General features: G+C 41.8%; 1 protein-coding gene across 6 annotated transcripts in view; it reads left to right on the top strand.

The window, feature by feature from the left end:
* Positions 1-22,599, top strand: part of RREB1 (ras responsive element binding protein 1) — a 140,906-nt gene that overhangs the window by 67,067 nt on the left and 51,240 nt on the right. For all 6 annotated transcript variants that reach the window (XM_043540156.1, XM_043540155.1, XM_027826662.3 and 3 more), the window contains 3 exons: positions 1-200; positions 4,692-4,781; positions 6,189-6,352. In XM_043540156.1, the coding sequence (XP_043396091.1) occupies positions 1-200; positions 4,692-4,781; positions 6,189-6,352 (454 nt within the window). The remainder of the gene's footprint in view (positions 201-4,691; positions 4,782-6,188; positions 6,353-22,599) is intronic.

Below are 22,599 nucleotides of genomic sequence, written 5' to 3'. Positions count from 1 at the left end.
AGAAGCAGCTCAAAAGCTTAACCAATTACAAGACACCAACTTTACCAAACAGTTTGGAAGGTACAGACTTGTCCTCCATTGACGCCATGATGTCAGCAGTAATGAGTGTGGGGAAGATCGCTGAAAATGGCGGGAATTCTCAGAACATCAAGTCCCCATCGAAGTCTCCTGCACCAAATCGGATTGGCAGGAGGAACCAGGTATATAATTCCAAGCATGGAGGAAAAGAGTTAATTTGCATTGTCATTTTTGCATTTCAAATAGTACATGGTGGCATCAGCTGCTATGCATTGCAAGTCCATGTGTGGTTTGTGACTTTTCACAGAATAATCAGAGAAATCTGATCTGGAAAAGACCTTCTTGTCATTTGCACACTGATCTAGGAAAGCACTTAAACACATGCTTAACTCTAAGCATGTGAGTATTCCCACTGAATTACCCTTGCTTACATGCTTTGCTCAGTCAGGGCCTTAGTCTGTCCCTCTACCAGTACACATTGTTCCTTAACGTATAGTCTTTGTTAAACAAGCACATAGACTTACTGGATAACGCAATGCAAATGCATAGGGGCTAATCAAGTTTATCACATTTACCAGTTGACGGCACTGTATCTATACCACCACAAAGAAGAGAATTATATCAGTCAAAACCGTGTTACTTATGTGATGTTCCTGTAGCAATTTATTAATAGCCTGCAAACTAGTCTTTCAGATAAATGGCTTCTGATTTGGCTTAGATTTTATTTCCTCAAAACTAAAATACGTTAATTGAAAAGAAAAATATGGCAGGGTGACATAAAGATAAATGCGATCATAGGAGTATATTGTCTGGCAGCTGGCATGAAAGATTTGCCCGCTAACGTTCGTTCACAGTCCAAAGTTGCATTAAGTGGGAGTGTGCTGTTCAGACTCATGTCAGTGGCAGGGCTACTAAACAGCTGTCTGCTGTTAGGACACCACATGATTTGGCTTCAGGAGAGTTTGTTAGTGTTGCTGACCTTTATTCCACCTGATATTTCAGTGGGCATCAGATCAAGGGATGCTCAAGGAGTAAATGTGACAGGATTAAGAGGGATTCTAATAGTGTAAAAATAAATAAATAAGTTAATAAAAGAGCTGATTTGTTTTTAGGTGGAGATAGATTACCACCAATGAGGTAAATACTTCTCACTGGAAAAAACGGAATTGACAGGATTTCAGGGCAATATTAAGTTTGAATCAGTCTGTTTTTGTAGCCTGACTCTAGCAACCCTGGATGCAGCAAATTTCTACTTACAACGCAAAGCACATTAAAAGTGGTGAATTGTTTCAGTGCACTGCAAATATGAATCTGAAGTCTGGTGCGAATTGCCCCCCTCCCACACCCTGGGAATAGTAAAAGGGTAACAGAATGTATTTGCTTTTCTGTGTCTCATTGCTATATTCCATGGGGTTATAGTGAAACAGTCTCTCCTGAATCCTTGTCCCAAGTCTGTGGTTCTTTTGATGCTGCCTTTATCTTGGCTCTTGTCTGCCTAGAGTCTCATAAACACACATGCACATTAATCCTCGTCTATTATAACTTTTCATTTATTTTCTCCTAAAGAAAAGATGTTACAAAGAGGCGTCAGGGCACTTTTAGAGAGAAGAAGGGAAAAAAACCAAGAAAACAAATCAACCTAATGCCAAACTCCAAAAGAGATTTGCCAGCAGTTGGGTGCAGAAGGGCAGTGCCAAGTTGCTTTATTTAAGCAAGTGTAGTTAACAAATAAGCTGCTAATTTTATCTTTCAGTTCAGGAAGTGCTCTCTCACCAGCACAACTGCAGCAGCTCAGATACTTAGGCCTTGTCTACACTGCCACAGCGCTGCAACTTTCTGGCTCAGCAGTGTGAAAAAACACACCCCTGGGCACTGCAAGTTTCAGCACTGTCAAGCGCCAGTGTAGACAGCGCTGGCAGCTCCTCCCCTCGTGGGGATGGTTTTTTTACACACTGGGAGAGCTCTCTCCCGGCGCTGGTGCTGCGACGACACAGCCATGTTAAAGCATTGCCGCGGCAGCACTTTAGCGTTGCTAGTGAAGACATTCGCTTAGTGTCGCATTTTTAATTCTTCAGTGATGCTGCTTTTACAGAAGTGATGCTAAACTTTTTTGTCTGTATTGAGTTAGTCACCAGAATTCCGTGGTTAGCCACCCTTGGTTTGGTTGACCTGTATTATGGTATGCAGTGTGTACTGCGTGAGCACTGGAGAAAGTTTGGGTTTTAGTTAATAATAAACCCCAGAGTCAATACTAATCAGCTCTGGCTGAGCTATGGTGTGTGTCTGATCTTTGCTTCAAGGTGAACCAGTAATGACTCTATCTTTTGTTATTTTGCTGATTCAAAGAGCAGGCAGTCTAGAAAGCAGCCTTCGAAACAATGAATTGTATCATGTAGAATTGTATCCTTAGCTAAAAAGGGAAAAAGAGGTAGACTGATCATTTCACAGATATCTCTGGGGATTAAACACCATCTAAACTGTCAGCACAGCTGCAGGGATTTTCCTCACAGCACAGCGTGTTTGTTCTTCCAGCCCAGAGCCAACTTTAACAGAGCTGCAGTGTAACTGGAGCTGAACATTACTCCACAAGCTGATTGTGTGCAATAAAGTTACATCTGTGGAGGGGAATATGTGTATTTTAATTACATATATATATATATATATTCCATATGTGATATGTGCTACTGCACAGATTTGATCAGCTTTCTTGGGACTGTACAGATTTCAGACTCCCCCCCCCCTCCCCCCCCCCCCCCGCCTTCTAATGTTTTTGCCTTCTAGTGTTTTGCGAATGTCAAGTACATGAGGCTTTGGCCCATGTTCAGGGGCTATAGTGAGGTCTGCTATAGAGAGTTGTGTATAATCATTTATAAACAGTGGGAGGATTTTTCTGTGTAGGAGAGAAGGCAAAAAAGGCTAATCATTGCAAATTAGATCACAAGTCTCATGCTTTTGGGATTTGAGATCAGTGTTGTTGTTTACTCTGTTTCGGCTGAAAAGATGCAGAAAAATGGCCATTTATCCATACAGAAAAGTCCTATTAGAGGTTAATAGAAAATACCCATTCTTTTAGAACAATTCTATAAAATTTAGTAGATGAATTATATTCCCCTCTATAGGGTGGGTTTAGCCCCCCCATCTTCTCCCCGCTCCAAAAAAAAAAAAAAAAAAATCACCCCAAACAAACACAAACGAAAAAAAACTGTAGAGCGGTTACTGCTTTATTCATTTCTTTGGGACTTGAGAATAATTTCCCTAGCACCTGACTGGCAGCATCCCCTTTTAAATTCTTTAGTATGTAACCATAAGGGATTTTAGCCATCCACTTTTCAGTGGGATGGGCAACCTCTGTTCATGTGTATGTCATACATTCTGGAAAAAGTTCTTTTTATTTGACATCTCCAGCGAGCTTTTTTAGAAAGAGGAAATGGATGGACACGGACACATACACAGTATCTCTGATGGAGGATCTAGTCATCTTTTTTCATTATTGCACCAAGAATACTTAAAATGGCAGGCAAGAAAGTTCAAGTAGAACATACCTTTTCAGTATAACATCATACTCGCTAGCCGCAATGATGATTTTTGTGCATTCTTGAGATACCAGGGGTTTAAATAACAACATTGGGTCTTCCTGGTTGGTAGAGAGCTACACTGTTCTGCAGAACCATGTTCAGTTTTCAGTCTCAGACACTCTTGCTTTTTATTTGGCAGCTCAGGTAATAACAGTGCACTGTGCTTCTGTGGAGGGTTGTGGGTGGATGTGCCTTTCGTCACTTAACAGCAGCCCTGGGCAATTAGGTGAAATTAATTTGTTTCCACTTGGAGTCCCATTGCATCCTTGGCTTGGTGGTGCAGTCAATATCTCAAGGGTGTACTTAATAATATAAGGCTGGTTCTCCACTCTCACTGGTCTTATTCTGGCTTGACCATAGTTACTCTGGTTCTCACCATGTGAAAGGAGAATAACGTATATTGTGTTTGTGTTGCTTATACTCTTGCATCATTACCTCTTGAAGGCTACAATTTCCTCAGATCTTGCAAACTTAAGAAGGGTTGGATCTGGCCCATATGTCGGTGGGATACTTCCAGGGAAAATCCAAGATGCTCTAAAAGGTGCTGTTGCTGATTCAGTAGGTGCAGCCCTTCCCTGTGCGAAGCAGCAAAACCGTGATTCAGTGTTAAGTTAAGGGCACTGCACTCCTGCACTGTCATTCGGACAAGATGTAAAATATAGGCCCCTGTGATTTGTTTAAAGATCTCATTGGTCCTTGTTGGAAGATTAGTGGTGTTAACCCTCATGTCCTGGCCAACTTCCAATTTGGGTACTTGTGCTCTGCTCGCCTAAATTCCTTCTGGCACTTTCAGCTGGTCACGACGGTTGCCTTCACTTCCTGTCCCAAACTGCTGTTGCAAAGTTGCTGTGAGCTGTGAAACAGCTGCTGCATTTCCGTGGTGGGTGAAGTGACCGATATTTGTAAATTATAAAGTTTCTGAAGCTTCCCTTAGGGATCTTTCAGGATGATGATTGTGTAAATACAAGTTACTGTTCTGTTCTTTGAGAGATGTTCTTATGTTTCTTGCTTATGATTTCAATCCCCATCAGTAGTTGTGATATTAGCTTTTGGGTTTCTCTACTTTTATGTTTGTGTGTGTGTTTGTTTTTCTTACAGGAAACAAAAGAAGAGAAGTCTTCCTATACCTGTCCTCTGTGTGAGAAGATTTGCACTACACAGCACCAGCTAACTATGCACATTCGTCAGGTATGCAGACTACTTGTCTTAATCGTTCTTTTATATTAAAGAGAGCGCAGTGACTTGGAGAGAGATCCATTTTTCAGTAACAAAAAACATTTCCTTGTCCAAACCCAGAAGTCCTTCATTATGAATATGGTTCACTTTTCACGTACATATTTGTGACTTCATATTTAAAAAAATTTTTTGGAAGGCACAAATGTTGCAGGGTTTTTTCCCCTCTACCCCAGCCTATTCCCAAGCAATGGAATGTTTCCTCTTCAAGGCAGTTTAAAGTAATCTGAGGATTCAGAACAACATTTCCATTAGCAAGACGTGTCCTGCTTTTATTGTCTGTTTCGCCATAGTCACCTTCAACACCCATGCAAATTAAGGACAAGGAACACAGGAGCTATTAGCTCAGGCTGGCATTGAAGCACTTCTGTCCTATGCAGAGTCTAGCAACTCTGAGAAGCTAGACAAAGAAGTGACTTTGCAAACAGCACCATTTTTGTGGAGCTAAATATGTCCTCCTGCTTCTCTCTCTCTCTCTCTCTCTCTCTTTTTTTTTTTTTTTTAATGTAGGTAGTTTTGTAAAGGAGCTTTTGTCTTTTTTTTCATAATAAGGAACAAAAAGAGATCTGCTCTGAAGATTGAGGTTGTGGTTCACTTTCTGGTGTCCATTGGATAAATGTGTACTTCAGTTTTCCCTTTTGTGCTAAAACTAGGGTGACCAGACAGCAAATGTGAAAAATCGGGACAGAGGATGCAGGGTAATAGGAGCCTATATAAGAAAAAGACCCAAAAATCAGGACTGTCCCTATAAAATCGGGACATCTGGTCACCCTAGCTAAAACATATAGTTTTAATTAGCATCATCATCAACATATCACACTGATTTTAGTCTGTGTAAAGATCCTCACGTAGTGTTGATAACTAAGGGCCAGATTCTACCCTAAAAGGCATGTACATAGCCACAAAAATCTGGTGTCCATCCAATGGTAGAATAATGCTCTAAATTCTGTCACCTACTCATTTTAAACAAATGTAAATTGACACTTTTTAATGACAAAAAAGCATAAACATTTTAAAATGTTTCAAGTTTAAACAACACCCTCCACCCCTAACCATTTGTATCTGGATCCCTTTTCGCCCTCCTGCATTGCACTCTACAGTGGATGTGCCTGTGCGATGTATTGCACAACACAGTACGCCTACATTAGCCAGACATTCCTGGTGTGGTTTTGTGGCAGCGAAGGGGTTAATGAAAAGACAAGCATGTAAAGTTTACCTTTACGTAGAGTACCCTGCTAAATAGCTCTTTAAAAAAAAAACAAACAAACCCAAAACACAACTACTTTTTTAGCTGTTACAGTTCTCTGATATTTCCTGGGCAGTACATAGGAGGAATTCAATGAAAATCATTGCTTTCTTTAGCATAACACTGACACTGGAGGGACAGACCATTCCTGCAGCATCTGTGGAAAGTCTCTGAGCTCAGCAAGCTCCCTTGATCGCCACATGCTGGTGCACTCAGGTGAAAGGCCTTATAAATGTTCAGTATGTGGACAATCCTTCACCACCAATGGGAACATGCACAGGTGAGTGCTGATCATGACACAGGAGCGTGGAAAAGATTGTGGAATGTGGGGGCATTATGTTTCCTTGGCAGGACTGTCAAGTAAGGAAAAGGCTTTTACATGGACAGGGAAGTATGAATTATGTATAGTGTATTATTGCTGAGAGAGAAGCAAAGAAGGTGTGTGATGATATGATCTGTGTCACAATAATCCTCCAGAACTGCCAGAATGCTGGATTTTAGGATGATGTAAGAATTAGAGATGGGTTTTTAGCTCAATCAACTATGGGTACAAATAATATCTGGAAGCGCTATATTCTTTTTGTTCAGGTGCCACAGAGGTTAGAATGACACATAAATGGCTCTCGAGGAATAACATACAGGGTCAAATTTTAAAGGGGCAACAACCAGCCTCTTACTTTGCAGCTTCAGTTTGGCAGATGCAAGAGGTTTCATGTAGACATATGCATGATTTGTGGGTTCGCTGGGTAGTTAAATATCTAAATACCATCAGTAAGGGGCTTCTTCTTTGTCCTGTCCTTTTTTACATATTTGCATGCTCTAGTCATCTTACTTCTTTACAAAGAATTTCCTAGATCTATAACAGGTTGTCAAAATTAAAAGTTAATATAGTTTAGTTTATATATAATGATACATATTGTTGTTGACTGAGGAAGCAAAACACTTAATCACACCCACATTTTTGTCTCATACAATTACTTCATTCATTTGTATTACTGTAACACCTAAAATATGCTAAGCATTTTCCAAATTCATAAGAAGATTAATTCCCTGTATCAAAGAGCTTACAATTTACAAGCAACCCAACAAAAGACAGGCAAGGGGACAGGGATATGACATAAGCGAAGTGACCAGAGTGATAGCAGGTACACATCTTGCAGTTCTCCGTGGGGTTTGGGAGTATGGTCTTGTCTGTTTTTCTTTGGTTCGAATGTGAGGCTTTGTCTATAGTCGTTCAGAGGTGTGAAAAACACACACACACAGACACACACACACACCCCGAATGACAAAAGTTTTACTGACAAAAAGTGCTGGTGTGAACAGCCACTGACAAAGTTATCGCCGCTTGTTGGGGGTGGAAGTCTTTTGTCAGTGGGAGAGCCAACAAACAGCAGCTACACTGTGCGCCTTTTAATGGCACAACTGTAGCAGCACAGCTGTGTTGCTAAAAGGAGCGTAGTGTAGACATAGCCTCAGTAACCTTTTTTTTTGTAGGCAAGGCAGCAAAGTTTGGTTTTAAAGGAGTGATTTCAGTTAGGCAGAAGTAGAGCATAGATGAATACTTGGCCAATGTTTCTTTGACATTTTTCTTGCTGTTTTATCCTCTCTGCATGATGAGTATCCAGTTTAAAAACATACTGTAAAATGACTATTTTTGCATCTGTATCTGTGTGATTTGTATAATTTTCTGATTGGAAGGGGATGGGTCTGAAGAGAGAGATCCTGGCCTCCGCTTAGCCGTTGTAGCTGACTGGTAGTTAGAGTTGCCCAGATGCTAGTTTCTGTGCTCCAAGAGGTTTATTGGGTGTTGGAATAGTGGAGTTGTAAACACATTGCTGAAAGTCTCCTATTTAAACATGGAAGAACTAAGTTTTCAAACTTCAATGCAGTTGGCATTAAGGCACCTAAAAATTGGGCCCCTGATGTAATACTAGACACACTCACATGGCACATAAACTTAAAACTGCGTGCATATTTGCAGGGTTACATTTTCTCCTTCTGTCTAAGGTGATGCCAATAGAGGAACCATCTTCTCTCTTACATTGGACAGAGTAGGAGCTCACAGGTTGATGGTTTCATTTTCTGCTAGACTAACACTTTCCTGTATGTTGATTTCTGCCATGTCTCTCACATATTGTGTATCTGACACAGTACTCCCTGCAGTGGCAAAGGCAGGCTTGTTTGTTTTGAGTCCAAGATGTTGTGACGGGCAGCATTGGAGTGTGAGAACTCCAGTGTTCCAGCATTCTCTGCTCTGTTTATATCTGTTTCCCAAACCTGGGGTCAAATGTGGAGGGTTTGCTGTCTTTTTAGCTTTAATGTTCAGCATGCCTCATCATTTTTCTCCAGTGAGCAGGAAGTTGGTTCTAGTCACACCAATGACCTCAAGTCTCTGATTTCCAAATAGACGCTGTCTCTTAAGATACAGCTTGCCTGGCCAGCCAGAATGGGAAAATGCTAATTTAAAAGTTACCTACAATTTCTCTCAAGTAATTTCCAAAAGGGTAAAAAATCAGGGAAAATTAGGTTCTGGGACAGAAACATGATACTGATAAATGTACAGTATTGGAATACATGATCTCTTTCATTTTATGCTGTAGTTACTTGTTTTCGTGCCCGTGAAAAGTGATGGATTGACAGACCTGATGATCCTTGATCTAACCATAGACTGGGTACAGTGCCAGCAGAAGTGCTTGCTTACCAGCACTGCTCTCTTAATGTGCCTCTTTGCTGGGCAGGAGGGATTGCCCTAGGGGTGAGATGGTACCTCAGATTCCCAGCCCACAAGCTTATCTCACTGCTGTGATTCACAGTGGGTGCATCTCTTGTCATTCTTTTGTGAGGTCATGTGTTAAACAGAACAAGTCAGGTGCAAACCTGATACCCAAGGAAGGGCAGATCAGCCAGAATGCAGGCTGTGGTTGACTAAAGAAATGACTTCTGTAAAGGAAATAAATGTATCAAAACAATATCAGTGCTTTGAATTTTTGTGATGTTTTTCTTTTAAGCCAAATGGCATGCAGTGCAGCACCTGTTAAGATCATTAAGATGGGCCTACGATGAATAGACTCCCTATAAACGGCATTTTCATTGTCAGATATCTGGATGTAGGTTTGAGACACAAACTAACAAACCTTTTGAAGGCTCTTATTTCACTGTACAATTTCAGTCTGCAACAGCTCAATGAATGTTGCAGAAGTCTCACACTGTCCTGACATAGACTATCATTGCAGAAGATGATGATCTCAAACTACCTGCAGGGTGGAATCCTGCCCCTATTGAAGTAAATGGGAGTTTTGCCACTGATTTCAGTGAGGGCAGGCTTGCACCCCTGTGTGTTTTAAAGACGTTCTGTTTTATGATAGTAGATTTTAAAAATCCTCAGAAAATCAAACCACTGTGTTAGAGAGCAAGCAGACAGATGATAAATATGAAGAGAAATTACAATATGGCTCTATAACGCTCTCAGTATCAAAAGGTTTATTTTGCACATTGGGTATGTCTGTCAAAACCAGGTATTTCTAGTTAAAAGGTGGTCCAAACTAAATTATTTTATATGTATTTCAAACACAACTGTAGCATCGAGTCCAACAAGCCATAAATGAGCAAGGGTAAAGGCTTTTCATCACATTACATTCAAAACTTACTTCTATGTCAGCTTTGCCAAGTGAAGATGCACTATGGCTTGCTAGCTCCCTCTTGGTGCGAAGTTCCTACAGGCACTCTGCACCTGCAGTTCAACATCACCTGTACCTGTGTTCTGTGGGGCGTAAGGCAAGCCCCCAAACCCCAGGATTGCACAGTTTTTCTTGTTTTCTTTTTAATATTTTATGCTAAAATTAAAATATTTAAAAGATGACCAAAATGTGCCAAGTGGAGAGGGACGAGACTTTTATACCCTTATTGGCAGTCTCCAGTGATCGGTGTGATGGCAGGAGCAGAGATCATGCTGGGGTATCACACTGAGCCAGGAGCTAGTGATATTTAATAGATCAGTAATTTGTGGACCTGCTGTAGAAGAAAAAAAGGTAACTTTGAATGCTTCTTGCCCTGCATTGGGGGGGTCTTGCCACCTAATACTGTATTTACCTAAAAGCCATTGAAAGGAAAGAAATGTGAATGCTGCATGTGTATACACAATGTTTTTTGTTTTTCTAAAATTAATTCTTACCTAGCCCTTTAATCTGACTTTCATAGTTGTCTGGCTTTTTGTCCTAATCTTTACTCTGAAGTTGTCCTAGCCTCCCTCATCTGCAGTCTGGCTTCTTTTACATTTCTTGCCAGATGTATAGAAGCTATCCTTCTCAACCTTCAGAATAAATCTTCTATTTCTTTTGTGAATGAGTCATAGTCTCTGACTTCTTAAAGTTCTGACTCTGCCGTCTTCCTTGACCCTACACCCTCTCTCCACGAGTACAGCCAAACTGGTGCTAAAAGCTTAGGGAAAAAAACACTGTTTCAGCACTTCTTCTGAAACGGAGGTGAACACCGGCCTCATTTTCTGAACTGGATGACTTTTGGTCAGCATTCTAAGTGGGGAGCTATAACTGTCCTCTGGACTGAGTGAGTGAGGGCATCTTGGAAAGGTCTCTGTCATGGCTACCAGGCTGCTCAAAATGTCCTGCTACTTTGGAGCTCCCTACTGGAAGGCGCACTGTACAGCCTGAAGCACTGGGCCAGGTGCCCAACATGGAGCCTTCATCTGGAAGAGCTGTTCAGTTCAAGGAACAACAGTGAATGGCACATAGACACTGAAGGGAAGTTAATTTATTGTACTTTTATTTCTCTGAATGGGGCACTGACTCTGCTGAACTGCTGCACTTAATGGAGAAGGGTTGTTGATGTGGTGGGGGATCCCTCCGGGTCTGTCAGGGAGTGGAATTCCTTAAGAGAGAGGAGAGGTTGGAGGCTGCATATTCCATTATGGATTTATTTCTGGGGAACACTGGAAAGAGTAGATCCATTTATTTCTTATGTCTTATAAAACACAACCCTGTGGAGGAGTTAGTTATTGATCTTGTTCTTGAAAAGAACTAAAGAACTATTTTTCAAAATCCTATATTAAGGTTGAGACATAAACCTGGAAATGCAAGCTGTCTCAACAGGGTGGATTTAAAAGGGGGCACACAGGACCACTGCTATTTAGAGCATGCAGATCCACACATGCTTATGCTAGAAAGACGGTGAGCAGGGTTTTTCTCTCATTCCCAGTGAATGAGTTATATGCTTTCACATTTTCAGTGTAAATGTTGTAAAGCGTATGTGTGCACGTGTAAAAGAGGGCTTTCTGTAGAGCTGAAAGCATAGGGACCTTGAATCCTTTCTGAAGAAGAGTCTGAAGTAAGTGCTGGAGTAGATAAATGTTATGAGAGCATTTTAATCCATGCTGTCATTTTTGCCGTATCTGTATGTTGTTGGTGTATCCAATAACTAACAGATTAAAACCTTGGGAAGCTCTCTGGGCCTTGGCTCTGACAAGAAATGGAAAGTTGCAGCTCCCCAACCCTCAAAAACAAAAAAAACCAAATAAGTTGCTCTGCTACTGTATTTTTGGAGCGATCTTTTATTAAGGGAACTTGGGGTATCTAAAACTGCTTGCCTGACTTAATTCTGTGGTCAAGTTTTGCTGAAGCAAAACTTGTTAAGGACTCAATGTAGAAGCTGAAAATATCCCCAGGGCTTACCCAAAATAGTTCCTTCTGGATAAAAGGTCATCCTGCCCTCGATCCTCTTCCAGTTTTAGGACTAGGATGGTGTCAGGGCTCCCTCCCCACTCTGAACTCTAGGGTATGGATGTGGGGACCACATGAAAGACCCCCTAAGCTTATTTCTACCAGCTTAGGTTGAAAACTTCCCCAAAGCACAAATCCGCCAGATTTGAAAGTATCTTCTTTCCCCATTGGTCCTTTTGGTCAGGTGCCAACCAGGTTATTTGAGCTTCTTAACCCCTTACAGGTAAGGAGGAATTCTAGGCTACCCTTAGCTGTATGGTTATGACAGATGGTCTGTACCCATCTATTTTAAATGGCATTTTTCTATCTGTTAAAGACAAACTTTCCATAAAATTTGAAGTTTTAATAAAATGTAAATATCAGAAGGTAGGTTTGATACATACTGACTCCTTTCTTGACCGTCTCTGGTGGCTGTTAAAGATTCTGTAGCGTGTTTTGAAAAGAATGATGGGATGACCTAGGTATTTCAACCAAAAAAATTATCCCGTGCAGTGCATACATGTAAAAATCTTGAAACTTAAGTAGAAGAGCAGAATTGCAGGAGCTTTGCTGTGTCAAACTGTTACAAAGACTCCTAGTCAAAGACGGCATTTTTTCTTTTAACCTTTTAGTTAAGAAGGCACTTCATCCATATTGTTTTTTCTTCAGTGGCGTTTTCCCCAAACTGCTTGAAAAGGATATAGTCAGTGTGCAATGTCATAACTGCTGCTGTTTTTGTTGTTGGAAGTGATACAATTCTGCCTTCTGAGTAAGACATTTTTCAGAATCCATCCTCCCCACTTTTTGTATGTTTGAATGTTTTGAGAGCTTGAAAGCAGCTTTCATTTAAAATTTGGGTGTATAGGTTCATTAGTCAATGAGTGCACTTTGTGAGGTTTACAAAACATTGGTTAAGAAATAAGTGAGACCCACTTACTGTCCCTGAGCATAAACCAGATTTCCTTTTACTTGTTTAAAACATAGGTACATGCATCAGGTACAGATGTGCGTGTGTGCATACACTCAAGGTATTTTGCACACAACTTTTGATTCTACAGACCCTCCTTCTGACCTTGCCAAAGCATCCTTTCCCTGTAACCCACCCATGAATTCCTCCAATATTAATTATGGTGCTGGATTCCTTCTGATGTGTATTATGTGCATTGTAGGTGCAGTGTATTAAATAGCATACGGCCTCAGAGTATGCGGAGTTTGGATAGAATTTGTACAATCTGATTCCCCATGCAGTCCCGCATTTATTTGTTTTTTAGATAGCGTGTTGAGAAGAAAATTTTTTTAGGCTCTACATAGTTAAACACAGTGACAAACTTTCTGCCTTTTAAAAAGGGGAAGTACAGTGCAAAAACGACCTAAATGCAACATTCAGTTTGACGCTTTTTCAGAGCTGCCTAAGGCAGTGGTTCTCAACCAGTGGTCTGGGACCCCCTAGGGAGCCGCGAGCAGATTTCAGGGGGGCCGCCAAGCAGGGCCAGTGTTAGACTCGATGGGGCCAAGGGCAGAGAGCTGAATCCTCATGGCAGAGAGCTGAAGCCCGGGCCCCGGAGCCCTGCCACCTGGGGCTGAAGCCGAAGCCTGAGCAATGTAGCTTTGTGGAGGCCCCTGTGGCCCCAGGCAATTGCCCTGGCTTTTATATGCAGAAAACCAGGTGTTGTGGCACAGGTAGGCCCTGGAGTTTTTATAGCATGTTGGGGTGGGCCTCAGAAAGAGAAAGGCCTAAGGGAAAATTCATAGGAATTGGACATTTAAAATTCTAAGGGAGTTTTGAAAAGTTCAGCCTATATGCCTTAAAAATAGATATGTAATAAATATAATAGGCGATTATCTCACATCATCCATGTACAGATATTTTGCACAAACAAATTAAGGCATTAAAATTAGCAGCATACAAAAGACTATGTGTAATATAGTCAAATTATATTTTCTGTATGAACATGATGAATTACTTGACTTCTGTGCATTTATAATAGATACAGCATTGCATTAGATTCTCCTTTTTATTTAGTTTTAGATCCACTCGTGCACTAGGATGAGTTCTTGCTTAACTCCTGAGAATTTTTGGTTTACGTGAAATTAAAACTGGACAGTATTCCTTAAACTGAACTAAATATGGAGGAGTGGGGTTAGTTGGACAAGTCATGTTTGACATGATCTCGAACTCAGTCTTATGATGAATGTAGGATCATTCGCCAATATCAAGGAGCTGTGACATCAGCATATGAGAGAGGATAGACTTGTTCAGCATTTGCAGATGCCCAAATTCTTGAGCACTGCACAGTTAGAACTAATTGCTTCTGTAGTAACAGATGATTTTAATTATAGTTGTAGCAGAAAACTAAGAGACAGCACATTTGATTTTCTTTTTAATTTAAAAATGTGTTTTCTTTTCAGTAATATACAGTGTAAGTATAGTGAAAGCATGGACTGGGTGGAGGCTAAAACTATCAACAGGTATGCTCTGAGTAACTGGGTACCACCTATGAAGACTCCAAGTGAGGGACAGGAAAAATTGGCAGTTTTGTGAACACCAGTATAGCAGAAAGTGCTAGTACCATACTTAAAACAAACACACACCTTTTGCTTACTATCTCACAGTTCAAAAAAGAACTAACCACTTCTCATACAGATATACAAGACCTGAATTTCTGTGCTTGAAGTGAGCTGTAGCTCACGAAAGCTTATGCTCAAATAATTTTGTTAGTCTCTAAGGTGCCACAAGTCCTCCTGTTCTTTTTGCGGATACAGACTAACACGGCTGCTACTCTGAAACCTGTGCTTGCTTAGTGTTATGTGATTTAAATAAAGCCTCTAAAGGAGTTGCTATGGTCAGTCATGTCCAAGTACACAACAGTTCAGTGGACCTTAAGAGCTTGAGGGAGATGTCCTGATTACAGGTATGTGATACTCCACTTACTGCCATTGAAATATCACCCTCCTCCTCAATTATTATTGAAGAGCTGTGAAGAAAGTTAACCCAAACACTCATGTTGGAGTCTGATTAGAATCCAGAAAAGCAAGTAAGTTTGAGTTAAAGTTTATACTCTGTTCTTAGTTGGCTCAATTGTTCTTGAGAACTGAAGCATATACAATAAGCAGCATTATATTTAGGGTGACCAGCTGTCCCATTTTTAAAGGGACAGTCCCATTTTTGGGGACTTTTTCTTATATAGGCGCCTATTACCTCCCACCCCCGTCCCGTTTTTTCAGTTTCTATCTGGTCACCCTAATTATATTTGCATATCTAGGCCTCTTCAGTTCTTGAACATGCAAGTGAGTCAAGGGTGCTCTAAGTCTACAGAGTGGGTGTGTGGTCTCAGACCCTCTAATTTACGTAAATCTGGTCTTGTTCACTTTAAGACTTTTAGTCTTACACTTTTGTGCACTGCTGACAGTGGGTTTGGGTTTCTGGTTAGCATGTGTGTGTAATGGGGAAGATGATCTGGAATACGGGGTAATACCAATTTCATCACAGGCAATAACATAAATCTCCATATAATAGCATGTATTCAGCATAGCTTAGTGCTGCTTTGTTTCCCGTGTCACAGTTCAAACGAGAACATGCCACTTGACATAGTAGATTCTAGTCACCGATCACATGGCTCCTTTAGACCTCTATTTATCTTCATGAGTACCTGCCCAGGAGCAACACCTGCTTTAGGGGTATAGTATTCTGCCTGCTCAGGAAAGTTGCCTACACTCTCCATCTTTAATACAAGACTGCAAGAAAAGATAGAATTCCAGCTCTAGGGATTTAAAAGTATCTTTGGGACTTGGAAGCTGTTTGTCGTTTGCTTTAATCCCAGCATTAGAGGATTTTTCTGTAGACCTAACATTTTAAGGACAAATGGCAATATGCCATGTTGCAGATTTTTAACGAGATGGAACAGGTGAGGAAATAGATTAATATACCAAGTGGTAAAAATGTGGGCCATTGGGGAGGTTTATGAGGAATGTTCTCTGCGTGTTGGAATACATCCTCTGTGTTGGGGGGGGGGGGGGGGGATGTGTACAAAAATCTATATTGTTGCAATACCTAATGTATAGGGCTTCTCCGTCGACATAGCTACCGCCTCTCAGGGAGGTGGAGTACCTACGCCAATGGGAGAAGCTCTCCCGTCAGCATAGGTAGTGTCTTCACTAAACGCTACAGCAGTGCAGCTGCAGTGCTGTAAGTGTAGGCACAGGCCCTAAGAGAATAAGGAGGAAAACCTTTGTCCCTGTCTTAAACCTGTGTTTTTTGTACTGGCTGTAGTTCCACCTTAACACATGTCTAGCTTTAACTCCCCCACCCTGCAATATATAAGCTGCCCAACCTGTTCTGGTTTAGCATGCTGGAACCAGCAAACATCAGAATATAGGCACTCATTGTCAGCTTCTCCTTTCTTTAAAAAAAGGCCATTCATTAGCAATAAATTGTTTCCTAAAAACAGAAGAAGACTGGAGACAAAAAACAGCATTTGGGTTCATGAAACAGCAGCAGTCTGATCCTGGCATGCTCGTTTTCCCACTATGCTACTTATCTGTATGTTACACCTAATACATAGGTGGCTGGCTTTCAGTATGGGGAAGATGCCTATTTATATAAACTGACAGTACCATTATATATTAAGTAGCTGGATTGTACTTGGAATACAAATATCGCTTTGTCTTCTGTTAGGGGATCAACTGGTATTCTTCCCAATCCAAGATGAGAGAATAAGCTCTCGTGGGGCCTTATCCATAGCCCGTTGAAGACTCTCATTGATTGCAATGAGCTCTGGATCAGGTCTATGTCCAGTGACTCCTCTGACCAAACTCTCCAGTACGTCTAAACTTGAGAAAGCTGACCTGGGAAGAGGAAGACAGGCAACCCTCCCTACTGTTTTAAAATAGAGGGACCTGTATTATTTTGGCAGGTGACACCTCTTCAGTGACAAACTTGAAACATGAGTAAGACTATGTTTTAGTGACGGACATTTTTAGTAAAAGTCATGGACAGGTCACTGGCAGTAAACAAAAATTCACCACCCGTGACCTGTCCATGACTTGTACTATATACCCCTAACTAAAACTTGGGCCAGGGGTGCTCTGAGGAGGTGGAAAGGCCAGGGGGGAGCATGGGTGGAGGGGGGGAGGGTTTGCGGGGCTGGCAGGCTCCCTACCCAGCTCTGCGCAGCTCCCCAGAACCAGCCAGCATGTCCCTGCAGCTCCTTTCGAAGGGTTGGAAGGCTGGGAGGCTCCATGTGCTGCCCTGGCCACCTGCCACTAGCGCTGGCTCCACAGCTCCCATTGGCTGGGAACCGCAGCCAGTGGGAGCTGCGGGGGTGGTGCCTGCAGGCAAGGACAGTGAACAGAGCCCCCAGCCCCCTCCACCTAGGACAGGGGTGGGCAGACTTTTTGACCTGAGGGCCACATCAGGGTTCCAAAACTGTATGGAGGCCCAGTGTAGTGTATTAAATTGCTCCCTGTAGGAATGTGCTATTTACGGTGTACTACTTACAGCTGCCAGTCCTGGTGCTCTGAGCAGCATGGTACGGGGGCGGGAAGCGGGGGGGTTGGATAAGGGGCAGAGGGTTCCGGGGGGCAGTCAGGACAGGGAGCCGGGGGCGGGGGGGTTGGATATGCATGGGAGGCATGTCGGGGCTGGGGTGTGGATAGGGGTCGGGGCAGTCAGGGGACAGGGAGCAGGAGGGGTTGGATGGGTCAAGAGTTCTGAGGGGGGCAGGCAGGCTGGGGAGGAACAGCCTTCCCTATGCAGGTGTAGTGTATTAAATTGCTCCCCGTAGGAATGAGCTACTTACGGTGTAGTAGTTACGGCTGCCAGTCCTGGTGCTCCATAAGTAGCACATTCCTATGGGGAGCAATTTAATACACTATACGCCGGAGGCTCTCGCAGCCCAGAGTGCTGGCGGCACGGCGAGCTGAGGCTGCAGGAGAGGGGCCGGGGGCTATCCTCAGCTACCTCCCTGGACAGACACACAGCCTTTAATGATGAGACGTATCAGTAGTCCACATCTGCACTGTCTGCGTCGAAGTTCATAGCCCTAGAACAGAAGTTCCCAAATTGTGGTCGGTGTTCCGCAGTGCAGTGTCTGGTGGCCCATAGAGAGCAGGCTAGTTTTGTGGTGCTGGCACTCCTGTTTCCAGCTGCTAAATTTTATTAAAAGACATCTAAGAAATTCATTAAATATTTTCTTAACATTACTCTCCCACACAGGCAATTGTGGTTACCACAAGGATGCTATGGGATCACACATGAGAGAAATAGGTGGGCCACAGCGTCAGGCGTGGGAGGGGAGGTGGTCTACAAGAAATTCCTCTATTAGGATGTGGTCTGCAGTGTGGAGGGAAAAGGTTTGAGAATCTCTGCATAGAGTTGATTTGTTTCCCATCCTCCTCAACAGTCATTGATTTATACCACTGACATGATAGGGCAGAGATCTTGTTTTGTCTAGAATGTGGTTTTGTAATACAGTGCATTTTCCTTGGGATTTTTTTAAAAATTTTATTCCCTTTGTAAAGCACCTTCAGCATTTGTGAGTACTGTGTTTCTTTCCTGTGCCATACGACATAACAAGTTGTTCTGTGATGTTTGCCATTAGCGATACTCAATGGCAAAATGCTAGAGGGCCGTGAATGGAGTAGGCTATGTCTGATTCTGGACATAGTTGCTCATCATGTTGCGGTTTTTTTAGTGAATAAAAATATATCTCCGATTTCTTCACCATGTTTTATTTTTAAGGGGGATAAAACTTTTTTTTTAACTTGCAGTGCTCTGTATTTGTGCTGAAATTAAAGCTGCTTTAATTCCTCTCTCCTTAAAGCTATTTTTAATGGGAATGTCTTAAGACATTGAATAGAAACATCCAAATTTGTGGGTTAGTGGCTAGGCTTATGTGCATATGTGGTTAATAAACACAGCACAAATAGGGATTTCTTACAAAGCTTGCAGAATTAGAGGGCCCTGTTAAAGTGTCATGAGTTTAATTCTGCCTCTCAGTAAGCAGAGTTTCTTTTATCTACAAAGTCACCATATGTCATTTGTCATTGTTAATGTGGTGCAGCCTGAATCACTGCACGGTGCCTCGAAGCCAGTTAGGTGGGGCAGCATTGGGAAGCTCACACTGAATTTCCACCATCTCTCTCTCTCTGCTTATGCATAGCGTGATTACAATTGCAAATGAACCTCTTCCCCTTTGGGAAAACTGTCTTTAAAAGCATGTACAGGGCAGGCTGCCACTATTGAATCACTTCACTGTTGCAGCAGCATCAGGCATGTAGTTTTGGAATAGTTGCCTCCTTTTTTCTTTCCTTTTTTTTTTTTTTTTCCTGAGGTGTTATGACAACACTTTGGTGGAGAGCAGGGATAATGTCAAGCAAAGATGGGAGTGCATTTGTATCCATCTAAACCTGTTTGAACTTGCTGACTTCAGTATAGCAAGTTAGTTGTTTAGATATTTGTTAATACAACATACACGGTCTGCTTTACAGAAAGAGTACTTTTCCACTTTTTGTTTTGTAGATCTCTCTCTCACGCACACATTTCTGCTATTTTTTTTATTGGCAAAACATAATATTCTTCTCTTGGGTAAAACTACTAAAATATAAGCGTGTGTGTGGCTGTGTATCTTACGCTCTAGCTATAATGTGTATTGGCAGACTTCAGAAAGCTTTATGTTGTATGGCATTGACTACAATTCACAGGCTTCACTGGTGTCTCCATCAAGGAATTTATTTACCAGAATTGGAAATTAATCATAAACAGCTTTTGCAAACATCGAGCTTTCAGATAGACTTGATAGTTCTTCTAAACCATGAGAAATATTATCATAATGATTATATTTGCAATGGTGGTGTGGGGTTTCTTTGTTTTTGCTTTTGCTTTGCTCTGTTAAAGCTCTGTGCTGGAGATAGAGCTGTCCTGAGGGGGGCGGGGGGGGGGAGGGCTGGCTGGCCCAAGACTGTGGAATGAACTCCGCCAGGAAATAAGGACCATCACAAACCTCCCCACCTCCTGCTTTAGGTACAAGGCACATTTCTTTCTCCTTGCCTTTTCTAACACACGGATACCTCAGTGTGTGTGTTTTGCGTGCACACGCAATGCAAAATAAAACATTCAGCTGCACGCATTTCTCCCCCTCGGGAGAGGATGAGAGAACAAACCCATGACAGATGTTAGCCATACTGCTTAATGCACTTTGGAAGTCACTCAGATACTACAGTGATGAGTGCACTATAAGAATCTAGATAGAATAGAATAGATAATTGTCGTTTATTGTTTGTATTATTGTACTATTCAGGAGCCCTAGTCATGAACGAGGACTGCATTGTGCTAGTATGTGCAAACATAGAGCAAAACGACACCAAAGAATAGACTTTAGCCTTAGATATACCACCACCCTGCATAGGACTCTTTCAGCAGTGGCCTTTAAACCATTTTGAGAATCTGGAACTGGACACATCCTGATGAACCTTTTTTTTGGCCTGGCAGTCTTGCCAGTGTTTATAAGAGGTGTTTAAACTAAGGTTTTCCCTTGCCCATTAGGCCCCGATCCTGCAATGAGCTCCATGCTGGAGGACTCTGCCACTTGCTTGGAGTCCTGTTAAGTTCAGCAATGCTTCATGTGGGTGAAGGGCTCCCCCTGGACAGAGTTCAGAGCAGGATCAATCAGAGGGTTGTACTTCAAAGTAAACCAATAGCCCAGTGTTTAAAAAAACAAAAAAAAACATAAATGAAATACCCTACGTATTTATAGCCATGGTTAACTGCTTTGAACTTAGAGAGAGCAAGTGCTTCTAACATAACTCTTCCCTGACCTGTTCGCCACACCCAACTCTTCTGCTGAGGTCACTTTGCTCCAGTGTATTGTGTTAGGTTTCTTATTAGCTTCACCGTAGCCACACTCAGTTCTCTCACTGTTAGTTGCTCCTTGCTGATTCTAGCCATTAATCATTCAGCACCATGTGAATACTTCAAATAAAAGCAAAAATCTCGGCATTGACATTTTTCTTCGGTGTTTGTTTGGTAGAGTTTTCACAAGGTGGTTGAGGTTTTAGTGTTTTGGGAGGATCTGAATAGCAACTGTTGTCCTCGATAAGCTGTTAAGAAAAACAAAACAAAAACCCTTCCAAATACCAGTCATGTTTCATTTCAGAATTAGCTGCATCTTTCTGATCCAGTGATTACAGCTGACAGTGCTGAATGAATCAGACTCTGCTAAGTAGTGGCTGCTTATAATTATTAGGACTGAACATATATTGTCAATACAGATTGATGACTTTGTTTTGACAAACAAATAACTGGAGGTTTAACTCCGGTACATAGTGTTACTGTACTTTGGAGTTAAGCTCTAGTCATCTTCACAACAAGGCTTTGGGGGAGGGCTAGCAGTCTTTGTATTGACTGATGGCTCCTGAAAACACTGCTGCTCAAACCCATTTTGTATTTGTTTGGGTTTTTCCCCTTCTTGCTTCAAATGGCAGAAATGAACCTGTACAATGAAATGTTTTTGTCTTTTATAGTTTTTAGGACACTTGGATAAAGTTAGAACTGTCAGGCAGAATGAAATAATAGCACAGGCGTTTTGAGCTGGAAATGTGTCAGAATAGGTCCTGGTTTTGATATGAAGGGCATTAAAGTTGGCACTCTATTGCTCTTGAGCCACTTTCCATCCCAGGGAAGGACAAAAAGAGCACAATGGGCCAAAGCCTGGCCTGTCTTAAATCCTTAGCACTTCATTTGAATTTAGTGTGGTTGTGCAGGATTGAAATCAGGGTGAAACTGGCCTTTTTTAAAATATAATTGTATTTTGAATCGTAAATATTTACTCTGTTGTGGAATATTGAAAGCATGTGGTTTTGATTTTTTTTTGGTAAATTTATTAACATAAACTAAAATAATAATGCACTGAAGGTAATTAGGGAAGAGAATTATCAGAATAAGTAGCAGACCATACTTACAGTAATTTTTTCAGCTACATTGAGGTCAGGGCAGCTGGACCTACTGCCCATCTGACCAGCTTACATCTCCACAGAATGCTGAGCTTACTAGATTGGTAGATATTGAAGAGTGTTTTGCTTTGAAGAATAATTTCTATGATATAGGTGGTAGCTTATGAAAGAAGCCATTTTCACCATGGCTGTTTTTATTCTCACTCTAATTGCTTACCAGAATATTTAGATGGCTATAAATACTGCAATAATATACGGCCGTTTTACACTTGTTGTTTTCAGATAGATGTCAGATATATGGGTACCATCCATTTCTTTTTGAGGTCAGGTTGTGGTCCAGCATTCAGAAATCAAATGAGGGGAGAAAAGGCCTCTCGCAGTGCAGTGGGATGTACGGTAAATAGAGTGGTAAAGTGAAGAAAGCTATAGAGAAGTGGTACAGAATAATGTGTGGACTGTGAAACCTGAACGTGATACTGGCAAACAGTCACTCTCTGGATTGGTAATGGCCAGTTTTACTTTCCCTCATTGTTTCCAGAGCAGTGAGGGAAATGGCGTCCTGCCTATACACTTGCTAACGCTGTGCTCAGCAATTAATCAGGATTTTTGAGCCTGGAACTTTCTCAACCATCTCTCACTGAAAGTGCCTTCTGGCTTTCCTGTGGATTTGCTGTTCTTCAAGCAGTGTCCCTTTGGGTGCACCTCGTGAGGATGTGTGTGCACCTGTGCATTCTTGACTAGTGATTTTTGTCAGCTGTGTCTGCAGGTCCACAGCTGTGCGCTAGACACCCGTGGGCACCCATCACCACTGCAGTTCCATCTCAGCCACTTGCAGCTTGAGATGGAGCATTGTGCTGTCCATTTAGCT

This window comes from Chelonia mydas, chromosome 2 (genome assembly GCF_015237465.2).
Source record: "Chelonia mydas isolate rCheMyd1 chromosome 2, rCheMyd1.pri.v2, whole genome shotgun sequence".
Lineage (NCBI taxonomy): Eukaryota > Metazoa > Chordata > Testudines > Cheloniidae > Chelonia > Chelonia mydas.
Note: the sequence above shows the minus strand (reverse complement) of the source record. Positions and strands in the feature narration are given on the sequence as shown.